The sequence below is a fragment of the Sciurus vulgaris genome (genome assembly GCF_902686455.1).
Source record: "Sciurus vulgaris genome assembly, chromosome: 4".
In the NCBI taxonomy this organism is placed as follows: Eukaryota; Metazoa; Chordata; class Mammalia; order Rodentia; family Sciuridae; genus Sciurus; species Sciurus vulgaris.
In genome coordinates, this window is record NC_136464.1 from 58264469 (window position 1) to 58287085 (window position 22617).

The 22617-nt window shown below is 36.7% G+C and overlaps 1 protein-coding gene and 1 pseudogene across 7 annotated transcripts in view; one reads left to right on the plus strand and one right to left on the minus strand.

Moving 5' to 3' along the window:
• The window catches only part of TET1 (tet methylcytosine dioxygenase 1), a 134495-nt gene that overhangs the window by 19869 nt on the left and 92009 nt on the right, over positions 1 to 22617 (minus strand). For 4 of the 6 annotated variants that reach the window (XM_079135727.1, XM_079135728.1, XM_079135732.1 and 1 more), the window contains 3 exons: positions 8866 to 9077; positions 4983 to 5133; positions 4149 to 4235 (listed from right to left, as the gene is read on the minus strand). In XM_079135727.1, coding sequence (XP_078991853.1) covers positions 4149 to 4235; positions 4983 to 5133; positions 8866 to 9077 — 450 coding nt within the window. The remainder of the gene's footprint in view (positions 1 to 4148; positions 4236 to 4982; positions 5134 to 8865; positions 9078 to 22617) is intronic. The other 2 variants (XM_079135730.1, XM_079135729.1) reach the window with 1 other exon arrangement.
• On the plus strand, positions 11384 to 15572 carry LOC306660220 (pre-rRNA-processing protein TSR2 homolog; annotated as a pseudogene). The gene is made up of 3 exons: positions 11384 to 11402; positions 13870 to 14217; positions 14286 to 15572. The product of its transcript is annotated as a pre-rRNA-processing protein TSR2 homolog (transcript).

A 22617-nucleotide genomic window follows, 5' to 3' on the forward strand; every position in this document is an offset into this window, starting at 1 on the left:
CTTTTTCTTTATCTTTTGAGACTTGCTAAATTGCTGAGGCTGGCCTTGAAATTGTGTCTTTCTGTCTCAGCCTCCCAAGTTACTGGGATTATAGACATGTGCCACTGTGCCCAGCTATTTATTTTTTGTAATGAAAAGTATTTGAAATTGTAACACCTTAATTGCATTTTTGGAAATAAAATTAATCCAAAATCTAAATAGCATTAGGAGCTGGGCATGGTGGTACAGGTTTGTAATCCCAGAGACTCAGGAAGCTGAAGGAGGACGATCACAAGTTCTAGGCCATAGCAACTCTGAGATACCCTGTCTAAACATACAAATTTAAAAAGGGTAAGGGTGTAGCTGTGTTAGAGAGCCTTGGGTTCAATCCCCAGTACAAAAAAAAAAAAAAAAAAAAAAAAAAAAAAAAAAGCTAATTAGGAATTAGGTAATTAATTGAATGACTGGTTGTCTAAAACCAGTATTGTCTCTTCTATATCATAATGACTACAAATTTAGGACAATTTGTTAAGAATATGAGTACCATCAGTACCACATTAAGCACGTGGACTCACTGATAGAGACATGGGAGGTTTATAAAGGAAAATTAACGACAGGAGCATCTATTTAAAATGCTGGTGATGATGATATGAAGAATGAAGCAGGGAGGGGAGACACTGAAAACCAGTGACCTGGGCTAGGGGTGTAGCTCAGTTGGTAGAGTGCTTGCCTTGCATGCATAAGGCCCTGGGTTCAATCCCCAGCACCACAAAAAAAAAAAAAAAAAAAAAAGGAATGAAAAACAGTGACCTTTTCCAGAAATGATTCTATTATATTTCAAGTTGGAGACTTGACAAATATAACTATGGTCACATCTAAGGAAGTCAGTTAAAAGGGGATTGAGATAAAGGATAAAGGAAGAATTTATTTAACAAGGTTGATTGAGGCTGTCACCTCATGTGAGGGCTGGGACAGAGATGCCATAAATACAGACAAAACACCTTCATATCCAGTACTTTCTAATGTTAAATTATTGTAGAAACCCAAATTATCCAATACAGAGATAGGAAGTCAATTCTGTAGATCGACAAGATTCAGTCTGGGCTACTATGAAGTATGGGCAATGACTTTCATTTTCATACTGCTGTTTATCCTTTTATTATATGCAAGCAATAAATGCATATAGGTTCCTCTTCTAGATTAGTGTCTTCATCTGTTTGTTACTCATTGTAGCTCAGAATAGGAATGATGATGCTTTAATAATACTTCCTAGCACATTGCACATTAATTATTCCTTAACTATGAAGAAACCTCAGAATAATGATTTAAAGACATTTTAGAAGGTTTTCATTTTACTTTCTAACACGTAAAATGTTGGGTGGAGTAGATAATTGAGCTTTATTGCTAGTATAATAATGCACCAGGGTGGTAATGGTGGTGTACTGTTATGGATAAAAACATGGAAAATTCTATACATCTTACATATTATTAGGTCTATTCTCCAGTATTCTGACATTGTTTTATTGGCAACATTTTTCTGCTCTTCTTACTCTATACCTGATCTCTAGGAACTTCATACCTAAACTGATGGCTCTAATTACCACCTAGACCACCTCTTCAGCTCCAGATCATGATATCAATGTACTGTTACCACTTAAGATTTCACTCGGGAATTACAAACTTCACCTGCCCAAACTGAATTCATTCTCTGTCCTCTACCAACCTGGTCTTATTTCAGTGTGTTCCATATCAAGGAAGAACATCACCATCCAGTTTTAAAATCTCTCCAAACCAACTACTGTCCACCATTTCCTGTGTCACAATCATGTTCCAATTCACCATTAATCCCATTTGTGGGTTGTTCTCATAGATAGCTAGTTCATGTTCCTAAACCCTATCTAGGCTAATTCCAATCCATTATTCAAAGAGCATCAAGAGCGAGCTCATTAAGGAACAAATGTAATTATATAATCCTCCTCCTTAGAAGCCCTCTAAGATCTTCCAGAATTCTTGATGTGGCAAACAAGTTGCTACATGCACCTCACTCTGCCTTGCCTGCCAAGCTTCAGCCATATTGGACTTCTGAGAGTTCCGGAATGAGCCATGCTTCTTCCTGTATTGTAAGCACTATATAAATATTATTCATTATTTAAAATAACCAAAAGCAAAAAGGATGTCACATTAATTACATAGCACTATAATTGTTATAGTATGAAAATTCATCATAGATAATAATATATTTATATACTAAGGTACTTACATAATATTTATTTATTTATTTTGAAAATATTTTTAGTTGTAGTTGGACATGATAAGTTCATTTTATTTATTTATTTTTCTATGTGGTGCTGAGAATCGAACCCAGTGCCTCACACATGCTAGGCAACTGCTCTGTCACTGAGCCACAAACCCAGCGCCACTTACATAATATTTAGAAATAAAAAACTAGTTAATGTTAAGGGAGGATGGACATCAAATTATAGGATGTTGTGATCTATGAGCATAGTGCCTATCCATTTTCAGGTATTTCCTATGTCCTTCAGTAAAATTTTATAGTTTTCTATCTAATGCTAAAAAAAGCCTTATACTAGACTTTTCTGAGATAGGTTACAGATTTTTGCTGTTAATGTGAAAGGGACTTTATCAAAAAGTTTACATTTTCTGATGATTTACTGATAGTACGAAAGTTATTGATATTTAACAAGATAGCCTACTATCTAGTAATGCTATTAAGTTTTAATAAGTCATAACAATGTGCAGGTTTATCATTTTATATTTTCTAGATGGGAAATATTATGTTCAAATGACAGTTCTATTGAGTCTTTGCTTTACCAAAGTTGCTTGAAATCTTAGATCATTTGATTATAATGGGATTTAAAGGGATTGTTATTTAGTAATTCTGACTTTTGCACCCCAGGGGGTTCTACCTCTAGGCTACAATACCAGCCCTTTTTAAATTTTCAGACTGGGCCTTGAAGTGTTCACAAAGTTGGCCTCAATCTTGTGATCCTCCTGCCTTAAATTCAGGAGCTTCTGGGTTTACAGGTATGCACTCACACACTTGCAGCTTGGTATGCTTATGATTTTCTAACTCCTTTTATTGATTTTCTTGACACTTTTTCAGGGTGGTTGGACTGGGGACTGAACCTAGGGATGTGCTATCTCTTAGCTATATCTACAGTACCCCGTGCCCTTTAAAAAAACAACCCAAGGGCACTTTATCACTAAGCTACATCTCCAGTTCACCCCAACCCCAACATACACCTTTTATAATTTGAGGCAGTCTTGGGAAGTTTCTGAGGGATGCTGCCTCATTCTGCTGAGTTGCTGGGATTAAAGGCATGTTCAACTACACACACTCAGCCCTTTTTAATTATTCTTCATTGCAATAGGTTCTCACTAAATTGCCCAGGCTGGTGGTGAGCTTTCCAAACAGCCTCAGGCTCAATATCTCAGGGATTATAGGTGTGTTACTACTGTGAACTGCATACTAGTGACTTTTTAAAAACCTCTTTTTCAAAGTTTTGAAGAAATTGTTTTCTTTAAGATTTTTGTGTGTGTGTGCCACAACGAATAAAACAATATAAATCTTATTTCTATTCATTAAAAATTTTTAAAACATCTTTTTCTTAAATATGTTTTTCATAAAATTTAGAGCATTGTTTTTCAAGCTGTGGAGAATTGTTGATGGGAGAAGAAATCGATTTAGTGGACAAAATCCAGAATTTTATAAAGAAATGAAATTCACTAAAAATACTGTGATACATAGAGACGATCTTTAGAAAAAACGATGTTGATATTACAAGTAACTTGTAATTCCATTAAGTATTGGTCTTTGCTAATGTTTTAATATTTTTGTTTTTACCACATTGCAATTTTCTATTTGCATAAAAGTGTATGGATAATGATTTGTAAGGTATATTGTTTTTTACTTTTGGTCAATGCTGAACATTGGGAAAACACCAATGTTTAAGTTAATTAATATGTAAGTCCTCTTTACACAACACACAAAAAAATTACCATACTTAGTCCAATTGAGCCACACCCCACCCATTTCCCACCTCCACCAAGTTGATAAGAATTTGGAATTATAGGTGCATCTTTTAATTTAAAAAAAGCACTCAACTTGTTTAAACTTAACAGTAAGTTTAACTCATTTCTTTGCTCACCATGGCCTTGTGTGCCGGACAGATTCGTTCCGGTTTCTTATGTCTTCTTCTTGGATTACGTCCTTTAGTAATTCTGTCATAGAAGTTCTGTGGGTAGTTAAACTTTCTGAGTCTTTGAAATGTTGGCAAATGGTAAATGGCTTTTTTCTACTGTGAATATAAAATTCTAGGTTCATTTATCAATAGTTTTCATGGAGGTTGGGGAGGAGAATGAAGGAGCCAAGGATAAGTTACATATGGCTTGATACTTAAAATTTTACCTAATTTATTTAGAACTTTTTTTTTGGTATTGGGGATTGAACCCAAGGGTACTTAAACAATGAGCCATATCCCCAGCCCTTTTCTGTATTTTATTTACAGATTGGGTCTCGCTGAGTTGCAAAGTGCCTCACTAAATTGCGGAGGCTGGCTTTGAACTCACAGTCCTCCTGTCTCAGCCTCCCAAATTGCCAGAATTATAGGCATGTGCCACTATAGGCGGTTAATTGGTACTTTTAATTATTTACTTAAACATACTTAGTATTTCATTACTACTTTTTATTTATTGATGTACTTTCTTGGTGGTCCTGGCAATTGAACCCAGAGGTACTCTACCATGGAACTACCTTTTCTAAATTTAACTTTTGAGACAAGATCTTACAAATTAGGAGAAGGTGACCTGAAAGTCCCACCAAGTAGCTAGGATTATAGGCATGAGCTACCACACCTGATTTCATTGCTACTTTTTAAAATATGTGTGTGTGTGTGTGTGTGTGTGTGTGTATCTGTTTCAAAAATGCTAAAGGAATACATTTATACACACACTTGCAATATAAAACAGAAGAGGACACTTACATGTCTGGGAGAGCTGGGATCAATTCTAAATCTTCTAGGGCTTGGGCTTCTACCAAATTTACATCCGTTGAAATACATGCTCCATGAACAGCCAAAAGAGAATGAAGCTCCACAAGTTTCTGGATCGATTCCTTGACATGTACAGGTACGGCTGCAAGAGGGTAATTGCAAGTGAGTTGAAAGACAAGGCAGGATAATACGATCTTTAGAAAAAACTATGTTGATATTACAAGTAACTTGTTACTTGTAATTCCATTGAGTATTGGTCTTTGCTAATGTTTTAATATTTTAAGTGTTCTGAGACAGAACACTTGAGAATCGTAACTATAAAAGTATAAATGGATAATGAATTGATTATCAAATTTATAGATTTTTTTTTTTGCCTGTGTGTGTGTGTGTGTGTGTGTGTGTGTGTGTGGTGCTGGGGATTGAACACAGGGCCTTGTGCATGAAAGGCAAGCGCTCTACCAACTGAGCTATATTCCCAGTCCAAATTTGTCAATTTTAAAATTAAACTCTTTTAAAAAATTTGTAGTTGTAGATAGGCCCAATACCTTTATTTTATTTATGTATTTTTATGTGGTGTTGAGGATCGAACCCAGTACCTCACACATGCTAGGCAAGTGGTCTACCACTGAGCCACAATCCCAGTCCTTAAAACTAAACTTCTAAGTAAAATATTTAAGACTATAAAGCCACCCCCCATTTCCCTTTTTACACTGAGAATTGATCTCAGAGACACTTAGCCACATCCCCAGCCCATTTTATTTTGAGACAGTCTCCCTAAATTGCCTCTGGCTTCCGAGTCTATAATTTTATATATGTGCCACTGCATGCAGCCATTTAGGGGTATTTCTGAAGTCCTAAACGAGACTGCATCATAAATATGATAAATGGTAGAATACATATATTGTTAAAAAAATATGAAAACAAGGAAATAGTGTACACTCTTCCAGGGGTTCTACATTTGCATAATGCTTAAAACATCAAGTAGAATATATGTAGGACTTATGTAATAAAAAAAAAAAAAAAAAAAAAAACAAACAGGGCCGGACATGGTGGAACACACCCATACTCTCAGACACTCCGGAGGCTGAGGCAGGAAGATCCAAGTTCAAAGCCAGCCTCGACAACTTAGCAAGACCCTAAGCAACTCAGTGAGACCTGTCTCAACATAAAACATTAAAAAAGGCTGGGAATGTGGCTCAGTGTTTGAGCAGCCCTGGTTCAGTTCCTGGTAACAACAACAAAAAACTTTGAAGGGGGAAAAAAAACCAAAAAAACAAACAAACAAAAAAAAAACCAAAACAGGACTCAGAAACATGGCAACTCCCTATAGAAGATATATTTTAGAGGGAGTTGAGGTAGAATAATAGTACAATAACTGATAAAGAAAAAAATGAGTTGCAAATTTGGATCAAAGGGTTAATTAAATTTGAAATTGCAGAAGAAAATTAAAGGTCCCAAACAAATACAAAAGTAATTTATGCAAGTCACCAAAAAAAACAAACAAACAAACAAACAAAAAAAAAAAACACTTAGGGAAGAGAGAAAAACAGCTTAACTTACTATCAATGATTATTTCAAAGTCAAACACACATGAAATGGGACAGAGCTTCATCAGTTAACCTCACCAAAAATGAACAAACTGACTTCAGATAGCTTATAATGTTGAATGTGGTATATAATATAACTGTCAATATGTCAACACTGATGTGAATCGGGAGGGAACTATCAGAAAAAGAAAAATTTCACCAAGAGTCGACAAAATTAACCTCTTCCCTTCAATCATTTCAATGCTCTAAACGACAAAGACTGAAACAAAAGCACATAGAAAACTAAACAACAAAGTGACAAAACTCATTGAATTCTAGGTAGAGGGAAATGATTATAATGCACCCCTTCAGGAAATAGGCATTTGAATATGAAGAGAATACGGTATTTAATAAAACTTCACGTTGAAATACTTGGAGAGGCATACAATCTTCAGATAGCTTTCAAATGAAAGAAAAAAATGTCAAATCAACATTAATGCTAGGCCTAAGTGTGTATAAATGTAGGCCTATATGTGTATAAAAGGAAATGTAATGTGGAATCTAGGTAAGGGGATATAAGAGTATATTGAAACATTCTTACATATTATCTGTATGAATTTCCCTTAAAATGACCTACATTAAACATTATAAAATAATGTTTATTTAGTCTTCAGAAGACTAAATAAGATAAGGTTATACATATATATATATGTATAACCCTTAAAGAAATAATTTCACAAGAAGTATTGTATATTCACATAATAAAATAATTAACTTTAATCTTACGAGAGGATTGGGAAGAGAATGATGTAAATTTTCATTTACATTTTGTATAATGACATTTATTTTAAGGAGAGAGAGTGGAAAAGTTTAAAACATTTTTAAGGGGTACTACATTGAATGAATGGAAAAATCATGTTATTGAATAAGACTATATTATGAAAATGCTAGTTATATCATTAAATTATTAAAACTATGCAAACTCATTATAGAACTTATTTGGAAGCAAAAGCAAAAATAAAAAAAAAAAATCTCACAGATGAGCAAGAATGTAAGTGTTTTCTTTCAAATACTAAAATATAACATAGGGCTAGGGATGCAGCCCAGTGGAAGCATGGAGACCCTAGGTTTGATTCCCAGCACTGCAAAATAAGAAGCAAAAAAATAAAAACAAAAACAACTTTACATTTTAAACAGGTACTAAGAAAACATGTGTGAATCACTCTGTACACTGTGACAGGAAAAAAACATCCCCAAATACCACTTAAAATCCAGACAGGAAACTTTGGCAAAAGATGGTATAGAAAAAATATCAAGAAAAACAATCTGGGAAAATAATTTGCAAATTATAAACCAGGCAAAGGTGAAATAGCACTGATATATAAAAATAGAAAAAAAAAAAGAATAACAATCCCAAAGAGAAAAGGACCTGGAATAGTTACCAGATATATATATGTACTTTAAAAAAATAACTATAGGGTGCCCACCTATAGTTCCAGCACTCAGGATGTTGTGGTAGGAGGGTTGCTTGAGTTAAGATCAGACTACACAAGATAGCAACAGCTATGTGAAGGGCAAATTCTTCTCAAAACAAATAATGGAATGGCATCAACTCCTGACCACTTAAAAAAAAAAATACTCCTTCATAATAAAAATGCAATCAATCAAAATTATGCTGATAACATCAATAGACAAAAATTCAAATTTGAAACATAATCAACAGCTAGAGTGGAGTAAAGCAGATATTCTATTAGTTTGGATAGAATAAATGCAAAATGATACGAAGTCTTTTGAAGGACCTTTCTTTCTGCTATAACTCCTTTCCTGTGCACACCTGTAATCCTCAAAACCTGGGAGGCTGAGGAAGGAGGATCACAAGTTTAAGGCCAGCCTCAGCAATTTATCAAGGCCCTAAGCAATTTAGCAAGATCTATGTCATAATTAAAAATGAAGCATTCTTGGGTTCCATTCCTAGCACCAATAAACAAGCAAACAAACAAATACCTTTCCTCCAGAACCGGGAGTGTGTGGGGTCAGGTATCAATGAGGGAAGTAGTATAAGATTTTTGAGGGGCTGAATGTATATCTCACTGTTAGAATGCATGTTTAATAGGTTTGATCAATAGCACTGTTCCCCCCCACCCCAATATTTGGAGAATATTCTAAAATAGCCAAACAATGAGACTAACTTCTCTAACAAAATATTTACTGTTGATAATAGTTAGGTAATACAGAACACCTAAAATATTACTTTCCCCCAAAATATACTTAGTTGGTAGTTAATTAACAATTTACCATTATATAATAGGGATCTGAATGTCAAATCAGAACAAAACAGATTTGATTACTTTTCATTGAGGGTACATCTTCGGTCTGTCGGATGACCATTGTATGACTGTAGATTCTCAATAATCTCCTTGTACAATCTGTCAGCAAATGGAAGACGTATGGCGTCCCATATCATGATGAGCACCACCATCACAGCTGTGTGACAGTGGTGGCCTGTACGCTCCCGGACCAAACAAAGAACTTTTTCTTCCTCACTGCTTCTTCTTATAACCTGCAAAAGCAGAATGCATTCATCTATGGAAAACAGGTATCCTACATTTGAATGAAATGGACATTTCTCTCTAAGTTCTGTATGGTTATATTTTAGCTTATTTCTTTAAGAAATAACTATTATCTCAAGGGTTGGAAATTATAGAAGCCAGTGAGGTACACTGTTGTCTCACTGGTTGCCTCCACACAACTTATAAGGATCCCAGCCTATAAGAACATAGAAAACGAGGTAGAACAGAAATATGTGGTATGTGGTTGGCTATTCTTTGTGAAAGTAGCACAAGATTCTTTGTTTTAGTTCCTCATTGTTACAGTTGGCAGATGAGAAAACCGAGCACTGAGGGAAATTTAAATAACTGCTCTGCTCTTCCACAAACATAGCTACATGGAATGAAACCAGGAATCCCAACATTAAAAATAAACCTGGAGCCAGGTGTGGTACTGCATCTATAATCCCAGGTACTTATGAGGTGAGGCAAGAGGATTGGGAGTTTAATGCCAGCCTCAGCAATTTAGCGAGATCCTGTCTCAAAATAAAAACATATAAAGGGGTGAGGATGTGGCTCAGAGGTTAAAAGCCCCTGGGTTCAATTCCCCATACCAAAAAATAAAAAAATAAATAAGTAAATTTGCACTGAAATGTGAGGAAGGTATAGATTGCTTTGGTGCCTCATGTTACTACATAGGACACCAAGTAAACCAATGTCTCTGCAATTTCTATGATTTCCTCATGATATCACAAAGCTGTATCACAGCTCTTTTAATTGTTAAGACTAATATTCTACAGCTGACTTGGTAAATGCAAAATATAATTAATTTTGAATATTGGCCAATTTATCCTACACAGAATTCTGATCCTAGAATGCTAAACAGATTTTACAAGGATTTGAAACATTACTTACTGGTTCAGTTTATTAGGAAAAAAAAAGTCTATAGAAATGTCAGAATAGCCTGACAAGGTAGCTCACTGCTGGTAAGCGGAGCTACTCGGGAGACTGAGGAAGGAGGATTCCAAGCTCAAAGACAACCTCAACAAATTAGCAAAGCCCTACGCAATTTAGTGAAACTCTGTTTCAAAATAAAAAGTAAAAAGGGCTGGGATTGTGACTCAGTGGGATTATAGGAATGCACCATTGTGTCCAGCAAGATGGAGTCTGGATATGTTGTCTTGACTGGTTTCAAACGATTGTCCGGCCTCAGATACCCGAGGGCAGTGATTAAACCCAGGAAAGAGGATTGCTTTTTGCAAGGCTGGGAACTGATTCTGGGGCATCACACATACTAAGTAAGTGCTCTAACATTTTGCTACCCCAATCCCCAGTCTAGCAATGATGCTATATATTATGAGATATTGATGATATTTGGGTCTTTCCTAGATGTTTCAAATTTTATTCAGTGAACTATAGAAAATTAAGTATAATGTTTAGGAGGCAAGTCACAAAATATGGGTCTGGGTTCAATAAGCTGCTGGAGTAGTAAATCTAAGCTATCTGAGATATATAAAAATATTGAAATAAACAAAAGCTATTATACTAAATGAAATAAGCCAGTCACAAAAAGACAAATACAGCAAGAATCTATTTATATCAGGTATCTAAAATAGTCAAGTTCATAAAGCAGAAAGAACCAGAAGCTAGGGGAAAATAGAGTGATTGCTATTTAATAGGAATAGATTCAAATTTACATGATGAAAAAGTTCTATAGATCAGTTTCACATCACAGGATATACTTAACTCTACTGACGCCGACACTTAAAATGGTTAGGATGGAACTGAGAATATAGCTAGGTTATAAGAATGCTTCGCTAGCATGCCTCAGGACAGTTTGATCCCCAGCACAGTCAACAGGGGGGAAAAAAAGTAGAATGCCAATTTTACATTGCTTTTTACTCCAATAAAAATGCAGGGTGTGTGTGGGAGGGAGTTGGGGGCGTGTGGGGGAGCACACCTATAATTTCAATAGCTCTAGAGATGAGGCAGGAGAATCCCAAATTCAAAGCCAGCCTCAGCAACTTAATGAGACCCTGTCTCCAAATAAAATATGAAAAAGGGCTGGGGATGTGGCTGCGTGGTTAAGTGCCCCTGGGTAAAATCCTAGGTACCAAGAAAAAAAAAAAAAAAAAAAAAAAGGTGTGCGTGTGTGTGGTGCTGGTAAAGAAGAGGCACTACATACCTAATAGAACTGCTACAAGAAACAAAATATTAAGTACTGCTAAAACTGTGGAAAAACACTCATGTATACTGTGTATGAAAAGGTAAGAAAGGATAACGACTTGTGGAAAACTATTAGTATCAACCAAAGCTGAACATGTGCATCTATCTACAACGTAAGAACTCCACATGCAGTTATATACTAGACACAACCGCAATTCTCTATTTCCCAAAGTCAGTAGCACTATTCATAATTACCCCAAACTGGAAATAATTGAAATGTCATCACTAGTAGATGTCCCAATAAATTTTAACTATTCATAAAAAAAAGAACACTACTTAGCAATGAATATGATTTATAATTACAGACAAAATGGATTAATCTCACAATTACAGTGCTGAGTCAGAGGCAAAAAAAGATGTCTTTGGATATTAAATTTGAAATTAGGTAAGATTAATAAAAAATGTCAGAAGGGAAGGAGAGTGGTTATTTTTGGTAGGTAGCTAGGGACAGGAGGGGACAAGAATGCTTCTGAGGTGCAATAATATTACATACTGACAACAAAAGTGTGTTTACTTTGTAAAAATTCTGTGAGCTTAAGATTTACGCAGTCTTCTTTAAGTAAGTTATAGTGAAATAATAGGTTTACTTTAACCTAAATGAAAAAGAAAAAGGTGATTATTATTAGTTCAGGACATTCTGGCACATCAGTTAACCGTTCTAAAGTATCATAGTTAGGATCAAATAAATGTTAACTACTATTTTATGTTTGTTTGCTCCACCAATGGAAATATGGCTCCTGAGCACAGAATTCATTTCATGGAAGGCCCACATCAAATATTTGTTGAGTGAATGTTTAAAAACCACAAAAACCCAGTGTGGTTACATTTTATAAATATTGCAAATCCTACAATTTACACTTCTAATGACACAGAAACTCTCACTAAAACCTTTGGTCACCCACCATGATGGCACATGCGTGTACTCCCAGCAACTCAGGAGGCAAAGGCAGGAAGATCACAAGTTCAAATTCAGCCTCAGCAACTTAGGAAGGCCCTAAGCAACTTAGCCATATATTGTCTCTAAATAAGATATAAAAGGATTGGGGATGTGGCTCAGTGGTAAAGTGCCCCTGGGTTCAACACTCAGTATAAAACAACAAAAAAAAAGTTTTGTCAAGAATCACATTATGACCAAGCATGGTGGTGCAAGCCTGTAATCTAGCAACTTGGGAGGCTGAGGCAGGAGAATCTTGAGTTCAAAGCCAGCCTCAGCAGATTAGTGAGGCACTTAGCAACTTGGCGAGACCATGTCTCTAAATAAAATATAAAAAGGGCAGGGGACATGGCTTAGTGGTTCAGTGTCCCTGGGTTTAATCACAGATTACCTCACCCCCCCAAAAAAAAACCCCACAACAACAATAACAACAACAAAATCACATTATTGGGCTGGGGTTTGTAGCACAATGTAGAGAGCTTGCCTAGCACGGGGGAAGCACTGGGTTCAATACTCAGCACTGCATAAAAATAAATAAAGATATCATCTATCTACAACTAAAAATATAAAAAAAAATTTAATCATATTATTGGACTGGGGTAGTAGCACAGTGTTAGAGAGCTGGCCTAGCACAGGTGAGGTACTGGGATTATCCTTGGCACCACATAAAAAACAAATAAGCAATAAAGGTTAAATTCTTTAAAAAAAAATTCACACTATTTTCAAACTGGTAGAATGTATCAATTTATAAATTGTTCAAGCTTGATCCATCATGTTACAAAGTAATAGCTACTCACAAGTGTCTGGGGGTATGTTCATGTTGAAGTGTTGATATTTAAAAACCACCTACACTGGGCCTGGGGTTGTGGCTCAGTGGTGGAGTGCTTGCCTAGCATGTGTGAGGCACTGGGTTCAGTTCTCAGCACCATATACAAATAAATATACATATAAATAAATTAATTAAATGAAGGTCTATTGACAATATAAAAAGCCCAATTTCTTAAAATTTATTTATTTATTTATGCAGGATTAAATCCAGGACTCTTTACCACTGAGCTATACCCCTAGCCCTTTCTTCAAATGAGACAGTGTCTCCCTAAATAGCTAAACCTGGCCTGGAACCTGTTATTGCCCTGCGCCTGCTTCTTGAATACCTGGGATGATGGGAAGACACCGAGGTGCCTGGTTAGAGTTTTCCTTAGATACCAATTTTACTGAGATGTAATTTGCATATTATAAAATTCAACATGTTAAGGTACATATAGGGGCTTATGCCTGTGACCCCATCTTAGAAGTATACACATTAAATAATGCTCCCATTTTTCACAGCCCTTTTCAATCACCAATTACTATCTGTATCTATAAATTTCACCTAATCTAGATATTTGTTAAATGGCATTCAAATATAATATGGGGCCTTCTTGGGTCCAGTTTCTTTCACTCAGCATAAAATCCTTCTACTTTATGCCATTTATCTAGTATATTCACCTATATTGTTTAATAATATTCCATTGCATGGATATGCCACATTATATTGATCCATTAAATGGCTGATGGCCGGTTTAATTTTTTCCATTTTTTAGCTTGTTTTTTATGCTATTCAGAATATTCGCATTCATGTTTTTGAGAAGCACGTCTCTCTTCAGGGCTGGCGGCATGGCCTGCTTTACAGGTCGCTTAGAGAAGGAATTCAGGGTGTGCATAGCCAAGAGAAGGCCGACTGCCTGTGGGGTGCAGTGGAGGATTACTTCATTCTCAATGCTGCCTTGGAGTTGGATGATGTGGAACGCTTCCTTGGGGAGCTGATGACCAATAAGTTTGATACAGTTGTGCAGGATGGGAGTCTGCCCCAGGCGAGCCAGCAGCTGCAGACCATGTTCCACCACTTCCAGAAGGGTGACAGGGCTGCTGAGGGAGATGGCCTCCCACATCACCCAAAGAAATTGCATAGCAGGGGACTGGGGATATAGCTCAGTAGGTAGAGTGCTTGCCTTGTAAGCACAAGGCCGTGAGTTCAATCCCCAGTACAACCAAAAAAAAAAAAAAAAAAAAAAGGACATAGCAAAGCCACTGCACTTAAGGCAGCCAGAGAGACAGCTGGGGATGAAGATGATGCAGACAGTGTGGGAGATGGAGATGATAGCTACAAATGATGGGGATGGGGCCATTACGGATGGGATCTGCCCCCAGCCTGAACCCTCTGATTCAAACCCTCAGAATATTAAGGAAGAAGATGGTTTTATCATTATCCAGAAAACGAAATGAGTGGGGCTGGAATTGGTTTGGGTCCTTGTTTGCTAGGTGTTCTGAGACTTATTTGTAGGGTATTTTTTTTTTTTTTTTTTGGAGGGCTATAAACCTCTAGACTGGTTATACAATTCCCACCCTCTTTCTTGTTCCTCTGTGCAATCCCCTTCAGGGGAAGAAAAGCCCTAGGGTCCTTGGATTTGGGGCTCCAAGGGACCTGGTCCATCACACACCGTTGAGCTTTAAGTTACCTGAGTGATGAGGCCAGGTTTCCCAGCATAGTGCCTCTTGGGTGAAGAGGAGGGATGAGTGAATGTGGGCGTGGCTGGAGGAGGAGCTAAACTCTGGAGGATAGTAGACAGGTGGATTGTAGGGAGGATCAGTCCTGGACCAGTACTCAGGCTGGCTGGATCAGGAATGGTGAGATGAACATGTAGATGGGAGAGGAAAGTTGAAGATGTGAGCAAAAGTAGCTATGGTGCCTCTCCCTTAGTCCACGACACCTCTTCCTCCTGCTCAGAGCTTACAACCTCGCAGGAATGCTCCCTTCCTGCAGCTCAGACTCACCCCAGATTCCCTCAGGAATCCTAAGATCTTGGTTAGGTGGTGAGCTTGAACAGGGCTATTTTCTTTCTTTCTTTCTTTTTTTTTTTTTTCCCCCTGTAATTCCTGTTTTTATTTCTACTGAGCAAACACCTATAACTATAAACAGTGGTTGCAGCCGGACTGGGTGGCACAGGCCGAACAGGGCTATTTTCTGTCTTCTCCGACCTCGTTCCTCATTCTTTATCCCATCCCATTTAAGTTCAGGGATGAGGCTTAAGACCCAAATAAATAATACCTTCTTGTTTAAAAAAAAAAAAAAAAAAAAAAAAAAGGCACGTCATATTATTTTTGGGTATATACCTACGGGCAGAGGTATATATGGGGTGATCAAGTGGCAATTGTGTTTAGTGTACAAAGGATGTGCCAGACTATTTTACAAACTGAAGGAAATATCCCTACCAATGAATGGCATTTCATGTTGCGATGTTTCCATCTCAACACTTGGTTGTACTTTCAGTTATAGCTATTGTAGGATGAAATGGTATCTGTTTGTGACTTTGATTTGTATTTCTGTGATCACTAATGATGTTGAGCATCATTTTTTTTTTTTTTTTTTTTTTTTTTTTTTTTTGGTGTGTGGTGCTGGGGATAGAACCCAGAGCCTTGTGCTTACGAGGCAAGCACTCTACCGACTGAGCTATCTCCCCAGCCCCATTTCTTGTGTTTATTGGCTATCTGTATATCTGTCTGTCTTAGAAAATGGACATTCAGCTTTGAGCGGTGGAACACACATGTAATCCCAGCAATTTGGGAGGCCTAGGTAGGAGAATTGCAGGCTCAAGGCCAGTGCCATAGGAACTTAGTAAGGCTTTAGGCAATTTAGCAAGACCTTGTTTTGGAATGAAACATAAAAAGTGCTGGAGATGTAGCTCAGGGGTTAAGCGCCCCTAAATTCAATTCCTGTTACCAAAAAAAGGGAGGGAAGGGAATGGGGATAAAGTTCAGTGGTCAGGTGCCTTGGAGTTCAACCCCAGCAGCTCCTCAAAGAGAAAGGGGGTTATTCAAATGTATTGCTCTTAGTTTTTGGATTCTGTCATTTTATATTTTCAGCCAGGTGACTTTGCACATTTCTATAATTCCAATTATTTGAGAGGCTGAGGCAGGACCATTACCAATTCAAGGCCAACCTGTGCAACTTAGTTAGTGCAGTCTCATACTAAAAATAAATTTAAAAAATAAAAAGGATTGGTAATGAAGCTCAGTAGTAGAGCACTTGTGTACTAGCATACATGAAGTCCTGGGTTTGATCACCAGTTCTGCAATGGAGAAAAAAATGTATGACTTAAAATTATTTTTCTCCCATTCTGTTAGCTGTCTCTTCCCTGTTTCAAAGTACTTTGTAGCACAAATATATATATATATATATATATATATATTTTTTTTTTTTTTTTTTTTTGGTGCTGGGGATCGAACCCAGGGCCTTATGCTTACAAGGCAAGCAGTCTACCGACTGAGCTATCTCCTCAGCCCCAATATTTCAGTTTTAATGAACCCCAATTTATGTTTAAATTGGTTTGTTTTGGTACCAGGGATTGAATGCAGAGGGACCTAACGACTGGGCCACATCCCCAGTCCTTATTTCATATTTTATTTAGAGATAGTGTTGCACTGAGTTGCATAGGGCCTCACTAAGTTGCTGAGGCTGGCTTTGAATTTTCAATGCTTCTGCCTGAGCCTCCCAAGCTGCTGGGATTACAGGTTTGTGCCACCATGCCCGGACACTTGTACTTTTGACATTATATTATCTAAGAAAAAATTATATGGTGGACCCCAGCAACAGCAACATTTATTGAAAAGATTATTCTTTCCCACTGATTCTTGTCTTGGAATATTTTTTGTAAAATAATTTTTGAATGTTGATAGACCTTTATTTTATTCATTTATTTATATGTGGTGCTGAGAAGTGAACCCAGCAAGCACTCACTACTGAGCCACCACCCCAGTCCTACTTAGCATATTTTTTGAAAAATGAAGTGACCATAAATGTGAAGATTTATAATAAACTGTCAGTTCTGTTCCATTGACCTATATGTCTTGATTATGATAGCTTTGTGATGCATTTTGAAATTGGGACATGTGATTCTTTCGATGTCACCCTTCTTTTTCAAGATTTTGAAATATTGCTGACAAGTAGAAGGAGAGAAGAAACTTATTTTGAGCTGAAAATTGAAGACTAAATATCTTTGTAGAAGTCTTTTTTTTCTACCACTAAGCTACATCCCCAGTCTTTTTATTTTGAGACTCAGTCACTTGCCCTGGCTGCCCTGAAATTTATGATCCTCCTTCCTTAATCTTCTAGTCCCTGGGATTACAGGTGTGCACAATGATGCCTGACCTAGAAAAATCTTTTATTCTGTGAAGATATTATATTACAGAACCCTTTAAAATTCAAGCATGCCCAAGAACCTGGATTTAATCCCCAATACCACACACACATATAAAGAAAATGTACAAACCCTATCCCTGCCCTCCACACAGGAATGATTACTATAGCTTTGTGGTGTGATATCAGAGAACTGAAATTGTAATTCAAAGAATTAAAATCTGAGCCTTCCTGTACAAGAGGCAAATGCTTTACCACTGAGCTACATCTATAGCCAGCCCAAGAATTTTTGATTCACAGTTGGCTGAATTTGTGGTTGGAGGACCCAGAGATATAAAGGATCAATTGTATTTATTTTTATCTGTAAATGAAAAAAAAAATTCTTTCGGGTATGGAACGAGGGTTGTTTTAGAACTGAGTCACATAGGCAATCCTTTTTAGTTTCATATTTTGCAAAAGGGTCTAGCTAAATTACTGAGGCTGGCTTCAAATTTGTGATCTTTCTGTCTCAGCCTCCCAAGTTGCTGGGAATACAATCCTAAAACACTGCACATGGCTGTGTATATTTTAATATGTTCTAAAATACCCAAACTGTGGGACAATAATCAGTATATATTAAGGTTTGTATAGCATGCTAAACATAGTAATGTATCATTTCTACAAAAGGAGAAAATGTCTGTAAAGCATTTTCCTAGTGTAATACTGTTAGCAGCAAATATAAGAAATCACAAGGGGTTTGCATGAATAAGGGTGCAAAGCAGGGACAGACTTCTTGATGGGAAAAGAAAGCCCCTTTCCAGGATGGAAATAGAGTTAACTATGATACAAAAGATAGTACAAATGTTATGCTAAGAATTTTGGGAACAGGCATCATGAGACAAAGTTAAAGAAAATTTCTACCCACGTGTTGACAGAAAATGCCTTCTGTCATTACAAAACTCTCTTCGCAAAATTATTATATAGAGAGATGGTTCTAATTCTGGATCTCTGACATAAAGATAATGCTTGCTCTATTTCCAAGATGTAGCTCAAGCTGTGCATGGTGGCTCACTTCTGTAATCCCAGAAATGCAGTAGCAGTAGACTGAGGCGGAGGATAGCAAATTTGATGTCAGTCCCAGTAACAGAGTGAGGTCTCAAGAAACTTAGCAAAGTCCTGTCTCTTTTGTGTGTGTGGTCCACAGCCTCAAACATAACACACTGAGCCACACCCCCAGTCCTGAGCCCTTCTCTTAAAATATAAAACAAAAAGGGATGAAGATGTAGCTCAGTGGTCAAGTGCCCTTGGGTTTAATCCCCAATACCAAACAACAAAACAAAACAAAATAAAACAAAACCCACAAAACTTAGGCTCAACCCTTACCTCAAACCTTTCCTGGACCTTCACCTCTGAAAAATATTCTTACTTTCCTCCCTGCTGCCTCTCAAGGTCATTCTCAAAAGCAAATAGCAGGACATGGCAGTAACTTGTACAATGATCAGTACTTAAGACGTGGCCATGGATAACCTCACAAAAGAAGGCTTATAAGAGACTAACTGAAAGCTGATGAGAGATGGTGAAAGCTGTATTTAAAAAGCCAAGTAAAGAATGAGCTTCCCCAAACAGAAGCAGAACCAGTAGTTTGAATTGCTGAAGAAAGGTGCTGATGAGAACCAAACATTTTCCTTGGCAGTTAAAGTACTGGTGGCCTTTGGGATAGCTCTTTTACGGAAGAGGTGGAAATAGGAAACAGATCCTTTTGTTAACCTATCTAGGAAGATTTCCTGGGCTGAGGATATATCTCATGGTAGAATGCATGTCCAGCATGCATGAAAGACATGGTTTCAATCCCCAGCACCCCACTCCATCCCTCAAAAGATTTCTTACATTCCTTTTTATTTTTTTGATTAAATTTTTTACATTTTTGGTATTAGGGATTGAACCAAGGAGCATTTAGTCACTGAGTCACATCCCCAGACCTTTTTTAAATTTTATTTTATTTACTTATTATTTTTTTATGGTGCTGGGGATTGAACCCAGGGCCTTGTGCATGTGAGGCAAGCACTCTACAAACTGAGCTATATTCCCAGCCCTAAATTTAATTTTGAGATAGGGTATTGCTAAATTGCTTAGGGTCTCGCTAAGTTGCTGAGGTTGGTTTTTGAACTCAGGATCTTCCTCCCTCAGCTTCTGGGATTATAGGTGTGACCCACCATGCCTGGCTATTTTATTTTTTTTTCATACTAGGAATTAAACTGAGGGACACTTTACAACTTCATGGGCTTTTTACAACTGAGCTGCACTCCCAGCTGCCTCTGTTCAACTTTTAAATTTAACATATATATATATATATATATATATATATATTAGTTGTAGATGGAGTCAGTACCTTTATTTATTTATATGTGGTCCTGAGGATCCAACCCAGTGCCTCACGTGCGCTAGGCCAGTGCTCTACCACTGAACCACAACCCCAACCCTCTACTGAATTTTTATAGAGAATAAAACAGTTGGCTCCTTATAAATATTGAAGAATTATAGGCTTTAATGTATATCAGCAATAACCCAATAGAAGTTTGATTTAAAGCCTGAATTAAACATAGAAATAAAAGTTATTTTAAGTAAAATGCATGTAAATTATATTTCAGTAGAGTTTTTAAAAAACAGAAAGATGTTAAAAACATAAGAATGTAAGTATAAAAATATAAAGAGAAGATTATAAAAAGAAAGCACAGCCGGGAGAACATAATAGTTGTCCTAGATTGGAAGGCCAAACAGTAAAAGATATTCATTCTAGAATTAGGGGATTGGCTCTAGGTTAGATCCCCAGCACTGCTGAGATAAGAGAGAACATTTGAGCCCTTCACCCCATCCTGAGTCTACAATTCAGTTTGTTTCTAAGGTTCATATGCAACGGTAAATGAGTATCAAGTCAAGAAAAAAAGAGTTTTTAAACAAATGAAAGGGAATTGTTTTCTGAATTAAAAAATGTTTCCTGGGGCTGGGGTTGTGGCTCAGTAGTAGAGCACTTGCCTAGCATGTGTGAGGCACTGGGTTTGATTCTCCGTACTACCTATAAAAAAATAAAATAAAAATAAAGGTCCATTGACAACTAAATTTTTTTTTTTTTTTAAAACTGGAGCTCTGAACATCCGCACTTTTTAAAAAAAATTTTTTAGTTGCAGATGGACACAGTACCTTTATTTATCCACTTTTATGTGGTGCCGAGAATTGAACCCAGTGCCTCACACATGCTAGGCAAGCACTCTACCACTGAGTCACATCCCCAGTCCCTTGCACATATTTCAAAATAAATAAATAAATAAAAATGTTTCCGTTAAAACACAGAAAACAATAGGATAGAGCCAGACTAACAAGGGGCTATTCTGCAGGGTGAATGAATAATGTTATCAGAACCAGTAGGACGAAATGCAGTGAAATTTAAAATCAATGAAAAATTTTCAGATTAATTACTGGCTGTCTATAAAAAGCATATTGATAAAATATGGGAAGCCACTATTTTTATCATTAAGGAGGGAAAGACTTCAGTAAAACTAAACCCCTTGGAGACAAATGAAAGGAGCCTTCAAAGAATTAAGTTTCTCTATGAAGTCAGGTATTCAGGGATAAAGAAAACTTACATTTAGACAATGGCACTGTACAATGGAAGTCTTGTTTACAAAAGTAGAAGATAACCTAAACAACGAAGTCTTTTGAAGAATGGATTCTTGGGAGAAATACAGTAGTTAATAAACATACCCAAACTTACTTACTAAAATGCAAATAATCAAAATAGTAATATTTTGCTGACTAGGTATAGAAGGACAAAACAGATTTCAACATTCAATTCGTATTTTGTTTCACTTTTTAAAATTCTTAATATCATTCAAAAGATTGAACAACTCGAATTATTATGAATAAACAATGTGAGGGCTGGGGTTGTAGCCCAGGGGTAGAGCTTGCCTAGCATGTGTGAGGCATTGGGTTTGATTCTCATCAGCACCGTATGTAAATAAATAAATTAAAGGCCCATCAACAACTACAAAAAAAAAAAAAAAAGCGTGCCTATCTTTGTTCAGCTTTTTTTAAAAGAAACATTTTTAGCTGTAGATGGAAACAATATCTTTTTTTAATTTAATTTTTCTTTTTTTAATGTGGTACTGAGAATCAAACCCAGTGCCTCACACATTGCAGGCAAGGAAGCGTTCTACCACTGAGCCACAACCCCAGCCCCAGCCTTTTTTTTTTACATTAAGTAAATTCTGGATCCAAACGATCTGTAAGAACTGGGCTACAGTTCAGTTCAATATGCAAGGAGGACCAAAAAGTTTTTGATCATATTCTGCTTGAAAACAATCCCATGTTTATTTAACCAAACTTTTGCAACATTTAGAATGTAGTAGAAAAATTAGATTTTATCACAAGTGCTTGCATAGCAGGCTTGAGGCCCTGGGTTACCATCTCCAGTACCACAAAAAGAGCAAACAAACAACAACAACAAAAACCATCGTCTGTAATTGAAAGTTTGGGATACCCCAAACTTCTTAACATTGCTTCTGATAAAGGGTAAAAGTAAGATGTCTTTTTAAGTTTGAAAGTCATATAAAGTATGAAGTTTATTCAACTACTGAGTTTTGAAACATTATTTTTACTTTAATTAAATTAGCTAGGTGTGGAGGTGCACACCTGTAATCCCAAGTGACTTTGGAGGCTGAGGAAGGAGGATCTCAAATTGAAGACCAGCCTCAGCAAGTTATTGAGATCTTCACTGACTTGGCAAGACTCTGTCTCAAAAAATAAATAAATAAAAATAAAACAAAGGTTAAGAATATAACTTAGTGGTAGAGAGCTCCTGGTTTTCATCCCCAGTACCAATAAATAAATAAATAAATAAATAAATAAATAGGCTGGGGATGTAGCTGGGTTTAATCCCCAATCCAAAGAAATAAATGAAATTTAAAAAATTAACCAAATTAAAAATTCAGGGCTGGGGATATAGCTCAGTTGGTAGAGTGCTTGCCTTGCAAGCATAAGGCCCTAGGTTCAATCTCCAGCACTGCAAAAAAAAAAAAAAAAAAAAAAAAAAAAAAAGAAAAGAAAAGAAATTCAACTAAATGGATTGTCTGAGCTATAAATTAAGTTATACTTAATATTTTGGACTGGGGATGCAGCTCAGTGGTAGAGCACTTGCCCAGCAAGTCGAAGGCCCTGGGTTTGATCCCAGCACTGCCAAAATCAA